General features: G+C 41.9%; 2 protein-coding genes across 2 annotated transcripts in view; both read right to left on the bottom strand.

Moving 5' to 3' along the window:
• Window positions 1-4,436: 4,436 nt before the first annotated feature.
• LOC118431661 (tetratricopeptide repeat protein 28-like) lies at window positions 4,437-15,027 on the bottom strand. Its single transcript, XM_035842903.1, has 5 exons — window positions 14,178-15,027; window positions 8,188-8,618; window positions 6,604-6,892; window positions 4,873-6,177; window positions 4,437-4,504 (listed from the first exon to the last, which is right to left on the bottom strand). The coding sequence occupies exons 1-5, from the start codon at window positions 15,025-15,027 to the stop codon at window positions 4,437-4,439; spliced, it is 2,943 nt and encodes a 980-aa protein (XP_035698796.1).
• A 5,882-nt stretch (window positions 15,028-20,909) lies between these two features.
• LOC118431660 (kinesin light chain-like) overlaps window positions 20,910-21,653 on the bottom strand; it is a 17,203-nt gene continuing 16,459 nt past the window's right edge. The window contains exon 2 of the mRNA XM_035842902.1: window positions 20,910-20,984. Coding sequence (XP_035698795.1) covers window positions 20,910-20,984 — 75 coding nt within the window. The remainder of the gene's footprint in view (window positions 20,985-21,653) is intronic.

The following is a 21,653-nucleotide window of genomic DNA, read 5'->3' as shown; positions in this document are numbered from 1 at the left end:
AATTTATGTGTTTGGGGAAACAGTGTTATCAATGCAACAAACTCTGGCAATAATGTATTAAGAAAGTATCTCAACTTTGAGAGATGTTAGAATTATATGATATGTATTATTGTACATATACTGTAGAAGACTTGTTATTTATATTTCATTCAAGTTGAATGGTGTTACTGGTGTCTCCTATTGAGGAGTTGCATGTTTCCAATTCAATTGTAAAAGAAGGATTTGTAAAAAAGTATTTTACTTTTTGTGGCCCGAGTTACTCCCTACCAAGGGGAAAACTGCATACTCTCCAAGCAGAGGTTTGGCTGTTTTTTGTTTTTTTCTTGTTTTTATGGCATTTTTTGTCAGGCTTTCAATTTTGAGCAGTTTTCTTTGGCCGCAGGATATGAAAAAATAGTAAGCCCAACAAAATTGCCTATAATAGTTAAAAAAACAGCCAGACCCAAACCTTTGCTTGAAGAGTAGAAAGCTTTAGAGTAGAGGATATTTTGTTTGACAGCCATACATGCAGACCAAGTGAACAGCTTCTTACTAAGTGAAAATTAATACATTTACAGGATTCAATGAGATTTTTAGTTGTTAGAGTGGTATGGCATACTACTATGGAACAACCGTTATTATGGCAATAAAGTATTTAAAGTCATTACTATTATTGTTATCGATTTATTTATGTATTGAATGTCTTTAGGGCAGCAAATATGACATTTCCCGCATAAGGACCTGGCCAATAATGTTGAAAATCGCAAACTAGTGCCCCACCAAAATATGCACCACCACTACTAGAAACTGGTACCGGTGCAATGGCCTAGTGGTTAGAGTGTTCGCCTTGCATTCGGTAGGTCGTGAGTTGGATCCCCGGCCGAGTCATACCAAAGACTTTAAAAATGGTACATGCTGCTTTCTCTGCTTAGCACTCAGCACTATTAATGAGGAAGAGTATGGGAGTTAAACACACATCACTACCAGCGGACCAGCCTTTCTGTAGTGACTTGCACAAATGTGTGGCCCAAGGGCTTCGAAGTGGAGATGGGCGCCACCCTACGCATCTGTAGATGTACGGGCAAACTTTAACTACTAGAAAGCTGCGAAGCAGGTAAATGTAAGGAAAAGTAACTGAGTAGCTTGATTAGGCTAGCGTCACATTTCCACAAAAAATGATTTAACAGCATGTCTTGTGCATATTTATTTGCATAAACTTTTTTCGTTTCTACAAACAGCCCGGCCAGGCCCTGGGTAGAAAATGTGAGGTAGGCCTAAATCATGCTCATATATATGACACGCCCAACATCCAGCCAGCCCTTTGTGTAGAGTCACAGCCACGAACAGCACAGTTTGCATTAAACATAAAAAAATATAATATTTAAGTAACTGAGTAAAGGATTATCCCCATTACTCGTTGGCCTGCATGTTCAGTTTTATTGATTTTTGCTTTATGTCAGTAAATGGTAAGTATATATAAATATATAATACATAAGTAAGAAAGATATGTTAGTTTAAAACAAAACTCCAATATCCGTTATTTAAGTATATAACGTTTTGTTTTGTTATTAATGTAAATGGGCCCCCTCGGAAATCAACTCCCAATAAGTTGAAGGGCTACCCACTTATCTGGAGATTAATAAATAAATCATCATCATCATCATAGTCCTTTGCATCCTAACGGACGATCTGTTCAACGCCGATGGGCTCGTCTATGAGCAACGAGGCCAGCTCGACTCCTGCAGGGTTTTCCGCAGGTCTCGGCATTATTTATTTATCTATTTTCAGGGTAGTCCCTACAGTTTTGATAAAACTGATTTCCAAGGGATCAATTTAAAACCTGGAAAGTCAGAAACCAATTATATGTACATGTACACGTATAACACATGCAATCCATAGATTGACTGTACAACTAGCTAGAAAGTCACACCACTTGCACACATGTAACTATTATTATAAAGCTGTGTCATGTTGAAAAATAGCGACATCTGCAAAATGTGTTTGTCAGTACATCGGATATACCTCGACATTATCCGATGTATCAGGCGCCATTTGTGAACAATAAGTCAAAGGTTAGAAAGTTCCGAATGGATTGCCGATTGTTGATTAGATCTTCAAGGCCTATGAAGTGTGACGTGTAGGCTGCCTGTGCGCGTCTCAGGTAGGATTCTTATATAATTTTTAGTCGTTTTTGATTATAAGGCTAGAGGCCCAAGTATGTAGCTAATAGCAACCAGGCTAACTACGATGGCTGTAAGATAGTGACCGATCACCGGGACTGTTGAAGTGCTCCTTTTGCTGAGTGTGCAGTCTAGGATTTCGTCTAGGAATGGTCTCCAAGCAAAGAAAGCCCACCAAGGCTCCAACAGTCACCGTGGCTTAGTAACCCGGCCCAGGAGGCACTCTTGGTGATGGAGAAAGTCTCAGTGGAACCCAACAGCGTCACAGAACTCAACACGGAAGAGAAGTGACTTGTAAACACTGTGATGTATGTGTGTGTGTGTCTGTGTTTGTGTGCGTGTTTATTTTTTGTGTGTGTTTATTTGTGTGTATTGTGTTTGTACGTGTTTATTTGTGAGTGTGTGCATGTAAGTGTGTGTGTGTGTGTGTGCGCGCGCGCATGTATTTGTGAGCGTTTGTGTGCCCATGGCGACATCATGTACGAGATGCTTGAATATAATTGTGACCATCCCTCTATGACATCCGTCAGTACCTGTACTGTCTCAAACCCAAGGCAGAGGTCGGAGCTCCGCGGGGGGTCCTGAAGGGCGTGACGAACATCGGCAAACTGGACATCATCTGGAAAACCAACATGGGGGAGAAGGGAAGGCTGCAGACTAGTCCCCTGCAAAGAATGGTAGGTGCTCTTACACACACACACACACACACACACACACACACACACACAATCACACACACAATCACACACACACACACACACACACACACACACACACACACACACACACACATACACATACACACACACACACACACACACACACACACACACACACACACACACAAACTGGACATTTTCTGGAAAACCAACATGGGGGAGAAGGGGCGCCCACAGACGAGCCCCCTGCAAAGGATGGTAGGTGCAACTCTCTAACACATGCACACACTCCTGTATACACAAACACATGCACATTCAATGCACCCACAAACATACACATACATGTACACAAACACACATTACAGGTTCATTTAGATTGCAAGGAAGGACGATATGTGTGAGTCCACAATCCTTTTTATTTGCCACTTCAAGATCTTTCCAGACTCTCTTTCTTCTGGACCTCCAGTCCAGACTCTACTTCCTCCTGACTATATTGAACTGGGGCTTTTTCACTAACCTTTGGGGGTTACCAACTGCTTTTCTCCATAGCACTAACTCTATTCTAAACTTTCAACAACACACATGCAATTCACACTAGTTCACACACATGCTTTAAAGATTTACTAGGAGGTTTTGTAAGCTATAATGTTTCAAACAAAATATCATGGCTTCACTTAAATTCCAGTATGGCATCTTTATTCCTTACATAGCAGCTAGGTACAGAATATTTGATTTCAGAAGTTGAAGTGTTTGGAGGTATTTTAAGATGTATGTTATTGGTTTGATAACAACAGCATATAGTTGTACAGGATGGCTCAAATATCTGATACAGAATATCACATGGGAAAAACGTGAGGCAAATAAAAAAAAAGGATTGTACATGTGCTTATTGAGTATCTTATTGAGACAAATTAGAGTATTTCTCATTTCTTTGCAGGCTGTTCTGACTAATAGTCTTGATAGCAGTAGTAGAAGTACATAGCAGTAGTAGTTGTAGCAGTAGATATAATCTTCCTCTGACAGCCAATTGCAGCATGAAGGCTGAATTATCAGGTTTGTTTACATAAAACATTTTAAAGTGTAAATATACAGTCATAGTCTCAAATAACATCAGTTCTCTGAGAGGTGACACCAAGATTTCCACAAAATACTGTCCAGCAGGACAGAGCAGAGCTTGTTCACCTGAAGACCTGCATCATCCGAATTCCATCAAATTGTTGGCAATTTATTGTTACATATGGCTTAACCCCACAAATTTTAAAATAAAGTTCGATTGTATCAAATCTAGCTAAGCAGATATTTGGTAAAAACTAATTGTCTATTGTTCTAAAAATGTTTGCTAATAGCTGTTACATGGCAGGGAAAAACTGAAAGTTTGCTTACTATGATCTATGATGGGATATTCTCTGTATTGTCTGCCAATGCACAGAGCAGAGCCAATATCTGTTAGATTCTGTTTGTTTATTTGTTTATTTTAGCAAGATTAGATTGTATTGCTTTTATCAATGGATGGCTTTTGTGTTGAGGATAAATCTGCCTCGCCATAGCCAAGGCTTCCTGGCAGTAGCTGATTGCTTTCTTGTAATCTCTGACATTGTACAAGGCCATCCCCAGGTTGTTAAGAGAGTTTGCAATGTCTGGATGTGCTGTACTCTGGCCATGGATACTCCTGTACATCTTCACTGCCTGTTCAAGGTAGCTTGTTGCCTTTGTGTAACCAGCAATTTTATCCCAGACTTTCCCCAGGTTGTTAAGAGAGTTTGCTATGTCTGGATGTGCTGTAGTCTGACCATAGATGCTCCTGTCCATCTGCAGTGCCTGTTCAAGATAGCTGATTGCTTTTCTGTAATCACCCATATCGACACAGGCAGACCCCAGGTTGTTAAGTGAGTTTGAAATGTCGGCATGTGCTGTAGTCTGCCCATAGATACTCCTGCGCATCTGCAGTGCCTGTTCAAAGTAGCTGATTGCTTTTCTGTGATCATCAAGAAAGTACCAGGCAGACCCCAAGTTGTCAAGTGAGATGGCTATGTCAGGATGTGCTGTACTCTCACCATAGATACTCTTTTGCATCTTTTCTGCCTGTTCATAGTAGCTGATGGCTTTCCTGTAATCACCCAGGCTATCCCAGGCTTCCCCCAGGTTGATTAGTGAGATGGCGATGTGACGATGGGATTTATTCTGACCATAGATACTACTGAACATCTGCAGTGCCTTTTCGTGGTATCTGATTGCTTTTCTGTAATCACCCATTTTACCACAGGCTGAACCCAGGTTGATGAGTAAGGTGGCAATGTCGGCATGTGCTGTACTCTGACCATAGATGTCCCTGAACATCTCCAGTGCCTGTCCATAGAAGCTGATTGCTCTCCTGTAATCCCCCAGGTTATCCCAGGTAGCCCCCAGGTTGTTGAGTGAGGTGGCAGTGTCATGATGCACTGTACTTTGACCGTAGATAGTCTTGTTCATCTCCAGTGCCTGTTCATAGTAGTTAATTGCTCTCCTGTAATCACCCAAATTCTTACAGGCTGACCCTAGGTTGTTAAGTGAGGTGGCAATGCCAGGATGTGCCAAACTCTGACCAAAGATGCTTCTGCTTATATGCAGTGCCTGTTCATGGTATCTGATAGCTTTCCTGTATTCACCCAGATTCCCACAGACTGACCCCAGGTTGTTGAATGCAGTAGCAATGTATGGATGTGCTGTACTGTGACCATAAGTACTTCTCTCCATCTTCAGTGCCTGTTCATGGTAGTTGATTGCTTTCCTGTAATCACCCTGCTTCTCATAGGCTCCTCCCAAGTTGTTGAGTGAGGTGGCAATGTCTGAATGTGCAGTATCAAAACCATAGATATTCCTGCGCATCTGCAATACCTGTTTGTAGTAGCTGATTGCTTTTCTGTGATCACCAAGGAAGTACCAGGCAGAGCCCAGGTTGTTGAGTGAGTTAGCAATGTCAGGATGGGATTTATGCTGACCATAGATACTCCTAAGCATCTGCAGTGCCTGTTCAAAGTAGTTAATGGCTTTCCTGTAATCACCCAGGTTATCACAGGCTGTCCCCAGGTTGTTGAGTGCTATGGCAATGTCAGGATGTGCTGTATCCTGACCAAAGATACTTCTGGACTTCTGAAAACTCTGTTCATAGTAGTCGATTGCTTTATGCCAATCTCCCATCCTGTGCCAAGCTTCTCCAAGTCTGTTGAACAAGTACATTTTTTCTGCATGTTCATCTTTCTCTAAGGCCTCATTATAGTAGCTGATAGCCAGGCTGTATCTGCATAGCTCAGAGTACATCATTCCACGTGTGCTTAGAGAATTCTCATAGAATTCCGAAGATGAAGTAAGAAATGTTTTTTCTGAGAGTTCAGACAAAAACATCTTTACAGGGACTACAGTATGATAGTATCTTAAAAGCTGTTTTTCATTTGGAAGATGGAAAACTGGTTGTAGCAAATTTGTGTAAACTTCATCATTGGTCTGTAGGGATGACTCTTGTCCTTGCAATGCTGTTTCTATTGAACCCAAAGCTGACAAGTTTTCCTTCTGTCCACCATTTGCAATGTAGGTTCTGAGCCTGAGTTCTGCTGAGATGCTGGTAAGCACTGTCAGGTGGTGTGCATTGTTAGGACTAATAACATGTCGGTTTTCCATTTCTTCTATTGTCTCCCAAACTGTGCTAGGTACAATGTGTGCAGACAGTGCCAAGCAGTCTACTGCTATAGCTGGGAAATGATAGATATCCTTCTTCACATCAATCAGCCTTGCTGTAATTGTTTCTTCACGTCTGATGCTCATCATGTCCTCCTTCAGTGTCTCCTGTACCAGTTGTTGAGCTATTTTACCCTCATCAGCTTGCAGTATCTCCCCTGTGATGGCCATGTATTTGTCAAACAAATCCTGGTCCCCTGCTATCAGGCATGGGTTTCTCAAGATAGTGGCCAGATGATATCCTTCCTTCAGGTATAGTGTGACATCCTTTTGTAGCTTTGAAGCCATATTTTCTGGGGTGCAGATGAGTTCACTGGGTGGCTTGTTCTTAGTGCCCTGCCTGCCCAGTGGAGTCTTGCTTGCCTTTGGCATGGAGCCATCAAATGCAAACCCACGAGGTGTAACAGAGTCATAGTACCAGTCATCAAGGGGATCCCGAGAGTAGAAGTTATTGAGGGACTTTATTCCTATTGCTGGGAGAATGGTTTCTCCCAGGTTGACCACCTTGAGGTGTAGGTAGTGGGTGAGGTTGCGGAAATACACAAGACATTCTTCACTTTCTTCTTCTACCAAGATAGCAAACTCTAAGTCTGAGTATGGAGTTACCAGTCCTGTGGCCTGTGAACCCAAACCTATCAGGGCATACTTACAGGGAGGGGGACCCATTAACCCAATACACTCTTCTACAAACATGCTGATGAACCCCCTCCTTTGTTGTGCAATTTTCTCAAACAAGTGCCTGACAGCCTGAGCTTGTTTTGCCTCTATCTCTTTGACCTGTGGGTCATCCTCATCATGTACATAGTCATAGGGATCCAGCTGCTGGTCAATGGTTTCCATCTCCAGCTTGATCCGGTCCCGCATCTCCTTCAGCTGTTTCTTGTGGTTTTCTGTGTCATCTTCGCTTACATTAGAATGAATATCTACATGTAAAATACATTTCAGAAACAACTTCTCTACTTCTCTAATAGCTGTTTCTATGTTACCATTGAGGACTTGATCCTCTGACCTGGCTATTGCTGCATTGTAGAGTGCTGCAGCTTTGACAAAGTCTCCCCCGTCTCCTGTCTGCTGACCTCGCTTACTGTAGACATCCCCCAACTTGCACAGGGGCTCCACCTCTCTCTGGTACTGCTGGGCTGTGGGGTCTGGAGAGACACAGTGATTCACATTTACAGTGTTGCACACTTTGAATTGACTATTACCTGTATATGAAGAAAAATGCATTTAACAATATATTTGATTATAAGAATGGTAAATAGGTGTCATCTTCATCAACAGGTTCCTGTGCATTATGAATATGATTACTGAAATTCAAAACTACTTGAACTGGCTGGGTGTTGTCATCATGCGTCATGATTACCTAGATTTTCATTAAAATTGATATATACTACCTGCATCTTCCTTACCTGCTGCATGAACTTTCTTGAGAGCAGCTGCAAATTGATTCTCTTCTGACCATGATGTGTGCTGTAGGAATAAATCCACATGTCAGCATTTTATTGACCTTTGCTGTGTAACAGACTTCTCCCAACATACATGTATGTGTACATAGTCATTGCACTGCTCATTTTTGCATCTGCATTTTTAAGCATTTATACTAAAATGTGATTGATGACAATTTCAAAGTATGGCCTATGTGTACCTAAATTACTCACCATTTGCACTGCATCTCTGATCTTCTCCATGTATCTGATGCGATGTTCCAGAGTCACTTTTTCCCCAGGATCCCCACATCTTTTCAGAACCTTGTTGTACATGGCAGCTGCCTTGGAGAACTGGGATACATCATAGGTTTTCTTGCCTTTCTCAAGGTAGAAATCACCAAGAGATTTGAGAACCTCAAGCTCCAACAACATGTCGCTGTTATTGATTGCGGTCACTAATGTTTTTGTGAAATTCTGTTCTAAGGTGTTAGTGCCACTCCTATCCAGTTTGTCACAAATCTTGGCCACCCTTAAGACATTACTGTCAGCAGTACCCCAGTTGTGTTTTGACTGTTTCTGCGGAGCGTACCCCTGCAGCAGTTGTCTGCAAAGTTTCTCCATGTAGCCGATACGATGTTCCAGTGTTTGTCCCATGTCTGGATCTGTGCAGCGCAGTAGGGCAGCAGCATACAGGGCAGCAGCCTTGTCAAACTCTGCTGAATCTTTACTGAGCTTGGCTTTTTGAAGATGCAGGTCTCCAAGACTTTTCAGGACTTCTACCTCTATGAACAGCTCTTTGCTAAGAATGGCTTCTCTCAGAGCCCTCCCATACCCAACTTCTTGTCCATGACTCTTGAGGCACAACTCCAAGTTCTGTATCTTGTTTGTCAGGCTGGTCATCTTGATTTCAGACATTTCCTGTTTTTATCTGCAAGTTGATCCTTTGGAAAAGTAGACAGCAATTTTTTTAAAATTTTGTGACAAAATAAATATGTTAGGTGACATCTTAGGTTCTTTGTCCAGGTAGATAGAAATATGTTACCAAGCCTCCGAAAACCACTAAACCTGAATGTAAAGAAGAAATATGTATGACATTGTGTGGTCAGTGACTAGACTACTTTGTATATTGTACAGATTGATAGTACTTAAAGACTGAATGCCTACTGTAGCAACAGTATACATGTTTGTACTTGTCTCAATATGGTGGCACAGGAACATAGAGTCTAAAGTCCATGTATATAATTAACCCATGTATATAGATAACCAGAATACGTGTACAAAAGATTGAAAGTCCAATTGCATCATGTATTTGTTCTTTTTTGTCACTGCCGGGACTTTCCATTTTGTCATACCTATGTCACCTGTCAGTCTTATGACCTAGTTACTTAATAACTTGCATGCTGATATGTATTTGTTCTTTTCAACAGACTTGTGATAGCCTTAATGTGTATGTAGATGTGAAAGCAGTGATAAATTACATGAATGATGGTCACAAGAAATGTATCTAACACACAAAAGAATGGCAGTCACTGTTCAACTAGGAATTTCATTATTGTCAAGTACAGATAGTCTAGAAGCCACAGGTTAAGTTCTGCCAAACCCTTGTAGCCCGTGTGACCTGTTAATTCTCACCTGGATGTCTGAGACTTCTTCTTTGCCACGTTTCTCAGCTACCACCAATGCGAGCCCTCACAGCATTCTGAGATGTCTGAGACTCCACAGCTGTGAACACATCTGGACTTGCCTGTTTCCCCTTGTTAACTGGTCAGAGTTCTGGGTTTACCTGTAATTTTTACTGCGCCACAGCCGGGACTTTCCATGATTTCATACCTGCCTGCGTCATCTGTTTTTCTTATCAGACCTAGTTACTTATTAACTTACACATTACACACCTGGTCAATGGGTCCTGTAGCAAACATGTATACAGCATTCATTATAGTGCACAAGCTGGCTACCCATGATACATGTATGTGGAAAATGTGTGAGTCATGTAAGATTATTTGATGACTGAAGTTCCATGTCCCTCATTCTGTCATTTTATTGGACAGTGAATGTGGGTTCAAAATAATACATGGATTGACCGGCTGTAGGCCACACTTTGCAGGCCTGAAGTGAAGAGGATAATTCCTGTACTGTATCTCCTGTACCATGCATTGAGAGTTCTGGGTTTTCCCTCTGACCTAGGTGGAACTTTTATTGCACCACTGCCAGGACTTTCCATTAGGTCATACTTGAGTCACCTGTCTGTCTTATGACCTTGTTTAATTAACTTACATGCGTACGTTACACCTTTGGCCACTTGACCCTGTGACAATCAGTCATACATGCAGAGTGTATTATGTGCATAGTGCACAACTACAGTTGATTGCCTGTAATATAATATGTGGAAGATTTGTAGTCTGTGGTATCATTTGATGCCTATGTTATGACCTCGTGACTGATTAACTTCTACTCTACACCTTTGGCAAACACGTATACAGCACTGTGCACAGCTAAAGCTGATTACCTGTAATATGTGGAAGATGTGTTAAGGTCTGTGCTGTCATTTGATGATTTAAGTTGCATGACCCCCTCATTACGTCATTTTCTAGGACTGTTAAGGTGGGTTCAAAATAAACATATTTTGTAATGACCATGCAGCTGTATAGACAACACTTGGCAGGCCTGAAGAGGAAAATTCATGTACTGTATCCCCCTGTACCAATGAGAGTTCAGTTCTGGGTTTTTCTTCTGACTTAGATGGGACTTTTATTGTGCCACTGCCGGGACTTTCCACTATGTCATTCCTGTGTCACCTGTCTGTCTTATCACCTAGTTTCTTATTAGCTTATTATGTTGAACCTTTGGCCATTGTGTATAGACTGACAAACATGGCACAACAAAGCTGGTTAAGACATGGCAGATTTTTCAGTGATGCCACGAATGATAACTAAAATTCCATGATCTCAATACTCTGGTCTTTTCATGGACTTGAGGAGTGATACTACTAAGTAGTTTAAAATAATTACAGCCAATCTTCTTGGCTGGTCTGGCCACACTGGCAGGCACCACCAGGCAAAATATCTGTATGCACACCAACACACACACACACACACACACACACACACACAAACACACACGCACGCACGCACACACACACGCACACACACACACACCTGCACAAATAGATAGAAATACACCAATACTAAACACACTCAAACACCTGTTTACTCATACGTCACTGAAGTTAAAAAATACTTAAGACGTATAATTGAATTACATATAAACTTATACATGGAAGTTAACCAGAGGATGAAGCACAGAACAGAATGAAGGGAAATCTACATCCTTTATTTGGATTTTAGAACATTAAAATTTTAAATTTAATGTGCATCAATACATTCATCACCGTAAAATCTTTCCTAGTATGGCCTTAATGTAGTCATGAGTTACATTCCTAATCCCTCTCACCAATTAGAATTCTAAATGACACACATTTTAAGGTTACCATGTTGAAAGCAAAGCACTTCAATCTGTATTGTCTAAGTCATTACACAGAATTCACATTAGTTTGAAATGTCATTTAAAGTACATCATTTCCCCTTATAGTGCTAATTTTAGCAATTTCAATGTATACAATGTCATGTACTGTATTCATTTTACTATTTACCTGAGTGTTTACTTGTTAAGTTAGGTTCTAACTGTCCCATATTTACACAACATACAATATGAACGTAGAGGATAATATACTAGTACACACAACAAATAAAAGATTCTGAAGCTACTATATAATGTGCCAGTTCAAACAGTACTAGTGTATTTTATGATGTTTGTAGATTGACTTTAGAGATGGATAGTAAAAGAATAACATCTGTTTGTGCTTTCTGGCATTGATTTGTATCACTTACTTGTAGCTAAGATTAGAAAGCATCTATGGGCATCTTCCACAATGTGGAAACAGTTTTGAAATCGACATTTGGATAAAACACAAGATCTAGCTGAATTTCAAACTGTGCAGCTCATAGTTTCAAAGAATGTAATTATATATAATATGTCTTCTTTCCTTTAGATGAGCAGAGGGAGAATTTACCTTATTATTAATTATTATAGTTTTGGCTTGACTATACAGACCTCTTACTTGGGCCAGAATACAATTGATGTCACTTATCATGAATTCCCTAATGCACAAAGGAAGTAACAAATTTCAAAGTTTGACTGCTGCAAGAGCATGTGAAAGATTTAAAATTAGAATCAAAGCATATGCATCGGTTTTCTGTACATTGAATAGCATATCATTGTCAAAGCCAAAATCCTCACATTAAAGTATTAGATTTCACATGTTTTTGCAGAGCCTTCAGACTAGGACATGACAAACACATGTCATCAGTGTAAAACCCTTCAGTGCAGAAGCCTTTAAGAGAACCAGAAAGAAGCTACAGACAAACAAAAGCTTATCTACCTAGCGTGCCATTGAAAAATTGGTGTTATAGACACCAGCAGGTTGGCTTATGACACCTTTAAAGATGGGGACTAGACCAAAGAGAGAGAGAGAGAGAGACGTAGTCTGGCCAAATTCATTTGAACAAAGCAGCAAGATTGCTTACCACTACTTGTGCCAATGAATTGTCTTTTCACCTAAATGGTCTAAATGCAGTTACTACTGATCTGGGCAATTTTGGTTTCAATATTTTTTATATCCGGATGCCCTTTGTTTTCATGGTAAATCTGTCTTGCTATAACCAGGGCTTCCTGGCAAAGACTGAGTGCTTTACTGTGATCACCAAGGCAGTGCCAAGTCCACCCAAGGTTCTCAAGTGACATGGCAATGAGAGAATGTGCTGTGCCTTGGCCATAGATACTCCTGCTCATCTGCAGTGCCTGTTCATGGTAGCTGATTGCTTTTCTGTAGTCACCTATATGGTACCAGGTTGCACCCAGGTTGTTGAGTGACAAGGCAATTTCAGGGTGAGCTGTAGTCTGACTATAGATACTTCTCTTCATCTGCAGTGCCTGTTCAAGGTAGTTGATTGCTTGTATGTAATCACCCAGATTACACCAGGCTGACCCCAGGTTCTCAAGTGATGCGGCAATGAGAGGATGTGCTGTATCCCAACCATAGATACTCCTGCGCATCTGCAGTGCCTGCTCATGGCAGCTAATTGCTTTCCTATGATCTCTAAGCTCGTGCAAGGCTAAGCCCAGGTTGTTGAGTGAGGTGGCAATGAGAGAATGTGGTCTAGTCTGACCATAGATACTCCGGTACATCTGTAGTGCCTGTTCAAGATAGCTGATTGATTGTCTGTAATTACCCAAACAGCGCCAGGCCTCCCCCAGGTTGTTAAGTGAGTTGGCAATTTCAGGATGTTCTGTAGTCTGACCATAGATACTCTTTCTCATCTGCTGTGCCTGTTCATAGTAGCTGACTGCTTTTCTGTAATCACTTAAACTGTGCCATGCAGCCCCAAGGTTGTTGAGTGAGTTGGCAATGTTCATATGTGCAGTACCCTGACCATAGATACTCCTGTACATCTGCAGTGCCTGTTCATGGTAGCTAATAGCTTTTCTGGAGTCACCTATATGGTACCAGGCTCCACCCAGGTTGCTCAGTGAGGTAGCAATGTCAGAATGTGTTTTATTCTGACCATAGACAGTCTGTTGCATCTGTAGTGCCTGTTCATTGTAGCTGATTGCTTTTGTATAATCACCCAGGTGGTCCAAGGCTAACCCCAGGTTGTTAAGTGAGGCTGCAATGTCAGCATGTGCTTTACTCTGACCATATATAATCTTGTACATCTGCAGTGCCTGTTCATGGTAGCTGAATGCTTTTCTGTAATCATCCTGGTGACCCCAGGCTGTTCCCAGGTTGTTGAGAGAGTCGGCAATGTCAGAATGTGCTGTAGACTGACCATAGATACTCCTCTCCATCTGCAGTGCCTGTTCAAAGTAGCTGATTGCTTCTGTGTAATCACCCAGGTTATACCAGGCTGACCCAAGGTTGTTGATTGTGATTGCAATGTCAGGATTTGCAGTATCCTGGCCATAAATACTCCTTTCCATCTGCAGTGCCTGTTCATGGTAGCTGATTGCTTTTCTGTATTCGCCAAATTCATGCCAAGATTTCCCGAGACTGTTGAGTGAGTTGGCAATGTCAGTATGTGCTGTACTCTGACCATAGATACTCTTTCTCATCTGCAGTGCCTGTTCATGATAGCTGATAGCTTTCCCATGTTCGCCCAGGTTACACCATGCGGTCCCCAGGTTGTTGAGTGACTTGGCAAAGTTAGAATGTGGTGTAGACTGGTCATACATACTGCTGTAAATCTGCAGTGCCTGTTCATAGTAGTCAACTGCTTTTCTGTGTTCACCTAGCTTGTCCCAGGCTCCACCCAGGTTGTTGAGTGAGGTGGCAATGCTGGGATGTGCTGCAGTCTGACCATAGATAGTCCTGTACATCTGCAGTGCCTGTTTATAGTAGCTGATTTCTTTCCTGTATTCATCCAGCTTGTGCCAGACTGCCCCCAGGTTGTTGAGTGAAGTTGCAATGTCAATATGCGCTGTATGCTGACCTAAGATACTCTTGCGCATCTGCAGTGCCTGTTCAAGGTAGCCGACTGCTTTACTGTAATTACAGAGTTCATACCAGACGTTCCCCAGGTTGTTAAGTGAGCTCGCAATGTCAAGTTGTTTAGTACTCTGACCATAGATACTCCTGTACATCTGCAGTGCCTGTTCTTGGTAGCCAAGTGCTTTTCCTAATTGACCCAGATTCTGCCATGCCACCCCCAGGTTGTTAAGTGAGCATGCAATGTCAGGGTGTGCTGTATCCTGGCCATGGATACTCTTGTACATCTGCAGTGCCTGTTCATGGAAGCTGATTGCTTTTCTACAGTCACCCATTTTTTGCAATGAAGACCCCAGGTTGTTGAGTGAGGTTGCAATGTCAGGATGTGCTTTACCTTGACCATAGATACACTTGCGCATCTCCATTGACTGTTCAAAGTAGCTGACTGCTTTTCTGTTCTCATCAAGGATTAACCAGGCTGCCCCCAGGTTGTTGAGTGAGTTGGCCGGGATGTGTTGTTGTTGGACCATAGATACCCCTGTACATCTGTAGTGCCTGTTCATGATAGCTGATTGCTTTTTTACCATCACCTAGGTGATCCCAGGCTAATGCCAGGTTGTTAAGGGACGTGGCAATCTGACGATGTGCCGTATCCTGACCATAGATAGTCCTGCACATCTGTAGTGCCTGTTTATGGTAGCTTATAGACTTCCAGTAATTACCAAATTTGCACCAGGCTGACCCCAGATTTGTGAGTGAGCGGCCAATGTCAGGATGTGCTGTACTCTGACCATAGGTTCTCACGTACATCTGCAATGCCTGCTCATGGTAGCTAATTGCTTTCCTGTAATCACCCAAAGCATACCAAGCAAAGCCCAGGCTGTTAAGTGAAGAGGCAATGTGAGGATGTGCTGTACTCTGACCATAAATAATCCTGCGCATCTGCAGTGCCTGTTCATAGTAGCTGATTGCTTTTCTGTTATCACCTAGATTATGCCAGGCTAAACCTATGTTGTTTAGTAACAGAGCAATTTCAGGATGTGCTGTGCTCTCACCAAGGATACTCTTGTACATCTCTAGTGCCTGTTCGATATGGGTGATTTCATTTCTGTAATCGCCCATTTCGCCCCTGGTAATGGCTAGGCTGTTGAGTGAAGAAGCAATGTGAGGATGTATACTCTGACCATAGATACTCTTGCGCATCTGCAGTGCCTGTTCATGGTAGCTGATTGCTTTTCTGTTATCACCCAATTGGCCCAATGCATACCCAAGGTTACCAATTGAGGTGGCAATGTCAGGATGTGCTGTACTCTGACCATAAATAATCTTGTACATCTCCAATGCCTGTTTATGATAGCTGATTGCTTTGCTGTCATCACCCAGGTGATGCCAGACCATCCCCAGGTCGTTGAGTGCATGAGCAATACCAACAGTTGCTGTATTCTTACCATAGATACTCCTGTTTATCTGTAGCACCTGTTCCATGTACATGACTGCTGTCTTGTAGTAACCCAGACTTTCCCAGGTTTTTGCCAGATGGTGAAGGGACCAGGTAATAGATATATCAGCAAGTTCTTTACTCTGACCACAAATACCCTTTCTCATCTGCAGTGCCTGTTCATGGTAGCTCAGTGCTTTCCTGTAATCCCCAAATTCATGCCAGGCTTGCCCAAGGCTGTTGAGTGAGTTGGCAATGTCAGTATGTACTGTGCTCTGGCCATAGATACTCTTTCTCATCTGCAGTTCCTGTTCATAGTAGCTGATAGCTTTTCTGTAATCACCCATGAAGATCCAAGTATTTCCAAGTCTGTTTAAAATATCCATTTTCTCAGTGTATAATTGTTCGTTTTTGTTTAAGGCCTCATTAAAGCAACTGATAGCCTGGCTGTATTTACATAGATCACAATACATTTGTCCAAATAATTTTGAAGATTTCTTGATGTAGAGATCTGAAAATGATTTGAGGTTTGCTTCCTTGTCAGGCCATTCAGACAAAATTTTCTTCAGAGGGACTGCTGTGTAATAGTATCTGAAAAGCTGTTTCTCATTTGGTAGATGGAAAACATCATCATTGGTATGTAGGGATGATTCCTGTCCATGCAGCACTGTTTTCATTGAGGCCAAAGCTGACAAGTTTTCCTTCTGTCCACCATTTGCAATGTAGGTTCTGAGCCTGAGTTCTGCTGAGATGCTGGTAAGCACTGTCAGGTGGTGTGCATTGTTGGGACTGATCACTTGTTGGTGTTCCAGTTCTTTTATTGTCTCCCAAACTGTGGTAGGTATGATGCCTGAAGACAGTGCCAAGCAGTCCACTGCTACAGCTGGGAAGCGATAGATGTCTTTCTTCACATCAATTAGGCTTACATCAATAGTATCTTTATCATCATACTTTTTCATGTTTTCCTTCAGCATCTCCTGTGCCAGTTGCAGAGCCATTTTACCCCCATCAGCTTGCAGTGTCTCAGCTGTGATGGCCATGTATGTGTCAATCAAATCCTGGTCCCCAGCTATCAGGCATGGGTTTCTCAAGATAGTGGCAAGGTGATAGCCGTCCTTCAGATATAGTGTGGTATCTTTCTGTAATTTTGAAACCATGTTTTCTGGGGTGCAGATGAGTTCACTTCGTAGTTCATTGTTAGTTCCCTGCCTGCCCAGTGCAGTCTTGCTTGCCTTTGGCATGGAACCATCAAATGCAAACCCACGAGGTGTAACCAAGTCATAGTACCAGTTGTCAAGTGGATCCTCAGAGTAGAAGTCATTGAGAGATTTTATGCCCAGTGCTGGCAGGATGGTTTCTCCCAAATTGACCACCTTGAGGTGTAGATAGTGGGTGAGGTTACGGAAATACACAAGACATTCTTCACTTTCTTCTTCTACCAAGATGGCAAACTCCAGGTCTGAGTATGGAGTTACCAGTCCTGTGGCCTGTGAACCCAAACCTATCAGGGCATACTTACAGGAAGGGGGTCCCATTAACCCAATACACTCTTCTACAAGCAGGCTGATGAACTCCTTCCTTTGTTGTGCAATGTTCTCAAACAACTGTCTGACAGCCTGAGCTCGTTTTGCCTCTATCTCTTTGACACATGGGTCATCCTCATCATGTACATAGGGATCCAGCTGCTGGTCAATGGTTTCCATCTCCAGCTTGATCTGGTCCCGCATCTCCTTCAGCTGTTTCTTGTGGTTTTCTGTGTTGTCTTGGCTTACATTAGACTGAATGTCTAAGATATATCTGAGAAATGCCTTCTCTAATTCTTTGATAGCTGTTACTATAATGTTACCATTGAGGACTTGATCCTCTGACCTGGCTATTGCTGCATTGTAGAGCGCTGCTGCTTTGACAAAGTCTCCCCCATCTCCTGTCTGCTGACCTCGCTTACTGTAGACCTCCCCCAACTTGCACAGGGGCTCCACCTCTCTCTGGTAATGCTTGACTGTAGTGAGGGAGATCAATAGAGCTGAGTTGATTTATGCATATCTAGTAGGTCTCTTCTGTTGCCTTTTAAGGGCAGAAAAGACCTGGTATATATGTTAGGAATGTATCATATATTCAAAGATAGGAGAACAAGGCTACAGTTACTGTACTACAGGGTACTATATTCTTTAACTTAAAGTTTAAGTTGCAGTTATAACCTATAACATACGCCCTCTATGTTACAACCCACAGCAGGCGACGCCCTGGTTGGCAGAAGACGAACTACCTGACGTATATACAGAGCTTGCTGGGGGACGCGGAGGGCGACCTAAGCCCTGCCATTTCTGCGCTGGCTGCAGACAGACTGACGTGGACAGGCCTTGTGATCAGCCGACCGATGATGATGATGATGAACCTATATTGAGTATTATATAGGATGTACATTGTCCTCAATGTAACGATCTTGTCAGGTAAACGTTTGTGCATACGTGGCACACACACACATTTTACAATGTACTAGGGTTTCTCTCATACCTCTTAGATGTACCATCCTGAGTGCAGCTGCAAAGTGCTGCTCTGCTGAGTCCAGGTCTGCTCTGGCAAGGGAGGAGGCACCTTCCGTAAGGTGGTCTGTGTATTGACTAAAACTGAAATTGATAGTCATTGTGTTATTTTTATAGACTTGGTTGTATTTTTACAAACATTGTGACACTACCATATAGAAAATAATGTTAATTCACAATATGACAACACCCACAGTATTTTGCCTTGCAGTTGATCAGAAAAGGCCTTTGGTTGACTACTCTATGGTGGGCACTGAGAATTATATATTGAGGAGTAGGCTGTGAGGGTAATCCAGGCCCTGTATACAAATGCCAGGCACTGCATGTGTGGATATTAATGGGCAGTACAGCGAGTTTGGTGTTGGTGTGGGGTTCAGTCCTTAGTCCAATGTTGTTCATCCTCGTCCTGAAATCCCTGTCATGTGCATTCTGCACAGGGGTATACTGGGATCTCCTGTAGGCAGACAACCCAGTCATCATCACAGACATTCTGGAAGATCACATCGCAAGACTGAAAGCATGGAAGTTGGGCCTCAAGGTTAACCTGAAGACCGCAGCATATAATATAAGGTGGTAGAAAACAAGGATCAACATGTTCATCTACAACAAGATCTATAACGTTTGTTGGCATAAGGGAGACCCTGGAATATGTTTGAGAAACTACTTTTTGGCATAAAGGTACTTAGCCTGGCATGGATTATGAACTTCAATCTATTTTCGGGATTATGGACAATTGTATGCATGGGGGTAACATTCAAAGGTTGAATCTGCAGCCAGCAGCACCACAATTCCCAAGTGCCATTATTATTATTCATGATTTATTTATATCTTTGTTATTTAGCGTTTTGTAGTCCTTTATGTGTGTCTTTATTTTGTTTATGTACATGAGGAGAAGACCTCGATAAGCAGGGTCTGCTTTCCGCCTCATCCTCTTTAAAGAAATGTGAATAAAAAAAAAAATTAAAAAAAAAAATTATTCATGATAATAATCAACTTCATGAGTAACGGTGCAGAAAGGAAGAAGAGGAGAAAACAAAGATCCTAATATGAATCCAGGGACTGGTGTATGCCGCTCCTTCCTCCTACCAAGCATGGGTTTAGGGTTCACAAGAAGTGCTGCAGTATTAAAGGTAGCCTGCTAACCATGCAGAACATTTGTCAGAGGCTTTGTTGGCAATCCAGGCCACTGGATGCTTGGCCTGTAACACAAGTCACAGTGGACGAGGTAGTGCTGGACGTGGAAGCCAGCTTCTGTTACTTTGGGGGCATGCTCTGTGCTGGAGAGAGCTTACTGTCAAGTAAACCAAGGAAATCCTGGAAGGAGTGTGATAAGGACATCAATCTGGCCTTACCAGCACAGACCCACTGGACAGAGCTGCTATAGAAAGTACAGTGTGAAGCTAACTGCTCAGCCTACCCCACATGTCAGGGACCCCGGCAGCAGTAAAATCAAATACTGGATACTACTGCTAAAACGCAGTCAGATGGAACAGTAAAACATACTTTGTACATGTGCAGTAGGATATTACTGACTTGTCTGTTTCTTTCTCCTCTTCAAAAATTTCTGAACTGTCAGCTGGAACACTGGTCATTTCAGGTACTTTTGTTCTGCTGTAAGCAAAAAAATAAATTATCATAGTTTAACTTACAAATTTAAGCTGTCACTGGTCAGGAACAGGATTCTGTTATTTGGATCTTTTCTAGAAACATTTTTTGTAAGTGATCAATGTGCATTGCAAATTGTGTAAAGCTACATTTAGTAATGTGTAAGGCATATCCATCCACCTTGGTATGTCAGGAAGGACATGTTGGTCCTGAACAGCATCAGTGATTGTGCTGTTCTCCAACTGTTGTCTGTTATCTGGTCCGCTTTCTCTTAGTGATGGTGTTTTACTCGGTGATGGGTGCTTCTGTCCTTCAGCAGGTTGAGCTGCAACACTGGTCATTCCTGGGTCTGGTGTTTTGCTGTAAAAAAAATTGTCAGTTAAAATGACTTGAATTTGTAAGTAGAAATAATTTTTTTCTTTTAATCATCTTCCAATCGTAAAAATCTTTAAGCTTTTTAGTGCACCTTGTTATGTTTGGAAGAACATGTTGGTCCTGAACAGCACCAGTGATTGTGCTGTTCCCCAAATGTTGTCCGATATCAAGTCCTCTTTGTTGTGGTGGTGGTTTACTCGGTGATCTGTGCTTCTCTTCTACAGCAGATGGTTCTGGTGTTCTGCTGTAAAGGAAAAGTTTAATGTCAATTAAATTTTGTACCTACACGCATGTAGAGACATGCTTGGAGTTTGATCCCTGAAATTGTATAAAGTTTGCAGTTTTTCACCTTGGTATGTCTGGATGGACACGTTGGTCCTGAACAGCACCAGTGATTGTGCTGTTCCCCATCTGTTGTCCAATGTCTGTTCCTCCTTCTCTCAGCTTTGGTTCACTCGGAGATGGGTGCTTCTCTTCTACAGCAGTCCCAGCCGCAACACTGGGCATCACTGGTTCTGGTGTTTTGCTGTAAAGCAACAAAGATATGTCATGACGATTGTAGCTCCATGAACACTTAATTTGTAAATTGTCTAATGGGGCCACACCAATTTGATTGGTTCTCAGAATTTCAGAATTGCCCATTTCTATTTGAAAATGAACAAAAATCACCACCCCTCCCATTTACTAATTTTCACCTGTCCAATAGCTTACTATGGAGCCAATCAACAATTTTCCAATACAGTAATTGGTCTATACTAAGTACATTACAAGCTCCTTACAATGTGGGGTGGTACATTTACCATTGGAGTAAAATTATTCATTCATAAAGGATTAAGTACATACAGAAGAACTATTTAACAGTATTTCAAAATGATTTTCAAGAAACAAGTGAAAATCGTGATCATAGTGGGTTTTTTTCATTTGAAAAAAGACTTCTTATTCATTGTGTTATGTAAGCCCTTATTTTTACCTTAGACATTTTGCAATTTTAAAATTTTGTTTCCAACAAATTCTTGGAAGCAACAAATTAAATTGGTGTGACCTAGCCTGACTAAAATAGCGCTCCTAGCAGCCAGCCCTATAGTTGCCATTAGGAGGGGGTCATTAACCCCAGCAACTGAGAGATTGTGTTAACACACTCAGTCTAGGTGTGGCCTAATATAGAACAAAATTGACTAAATTATATCATTAATAT

Source organism: Branchiostoma floridae, chromosome 15 (assembly GCF_000003815.2).
Source record: "Branchiostoma floridae strain S238N-H82 chromosome 15, Bfl_VNyyK, whole genome shotgun sequence".
Lineage (NCBI taxonomy): Eukaryota > Metazoa > Chordata > Leptocardii > Amphioxiformes > Branchiostomatidae > Branchiostoma > Branchiostoma floridae.
This window is presented reverse-complemented; position numbering and strand designations above follow the sequence as displayed.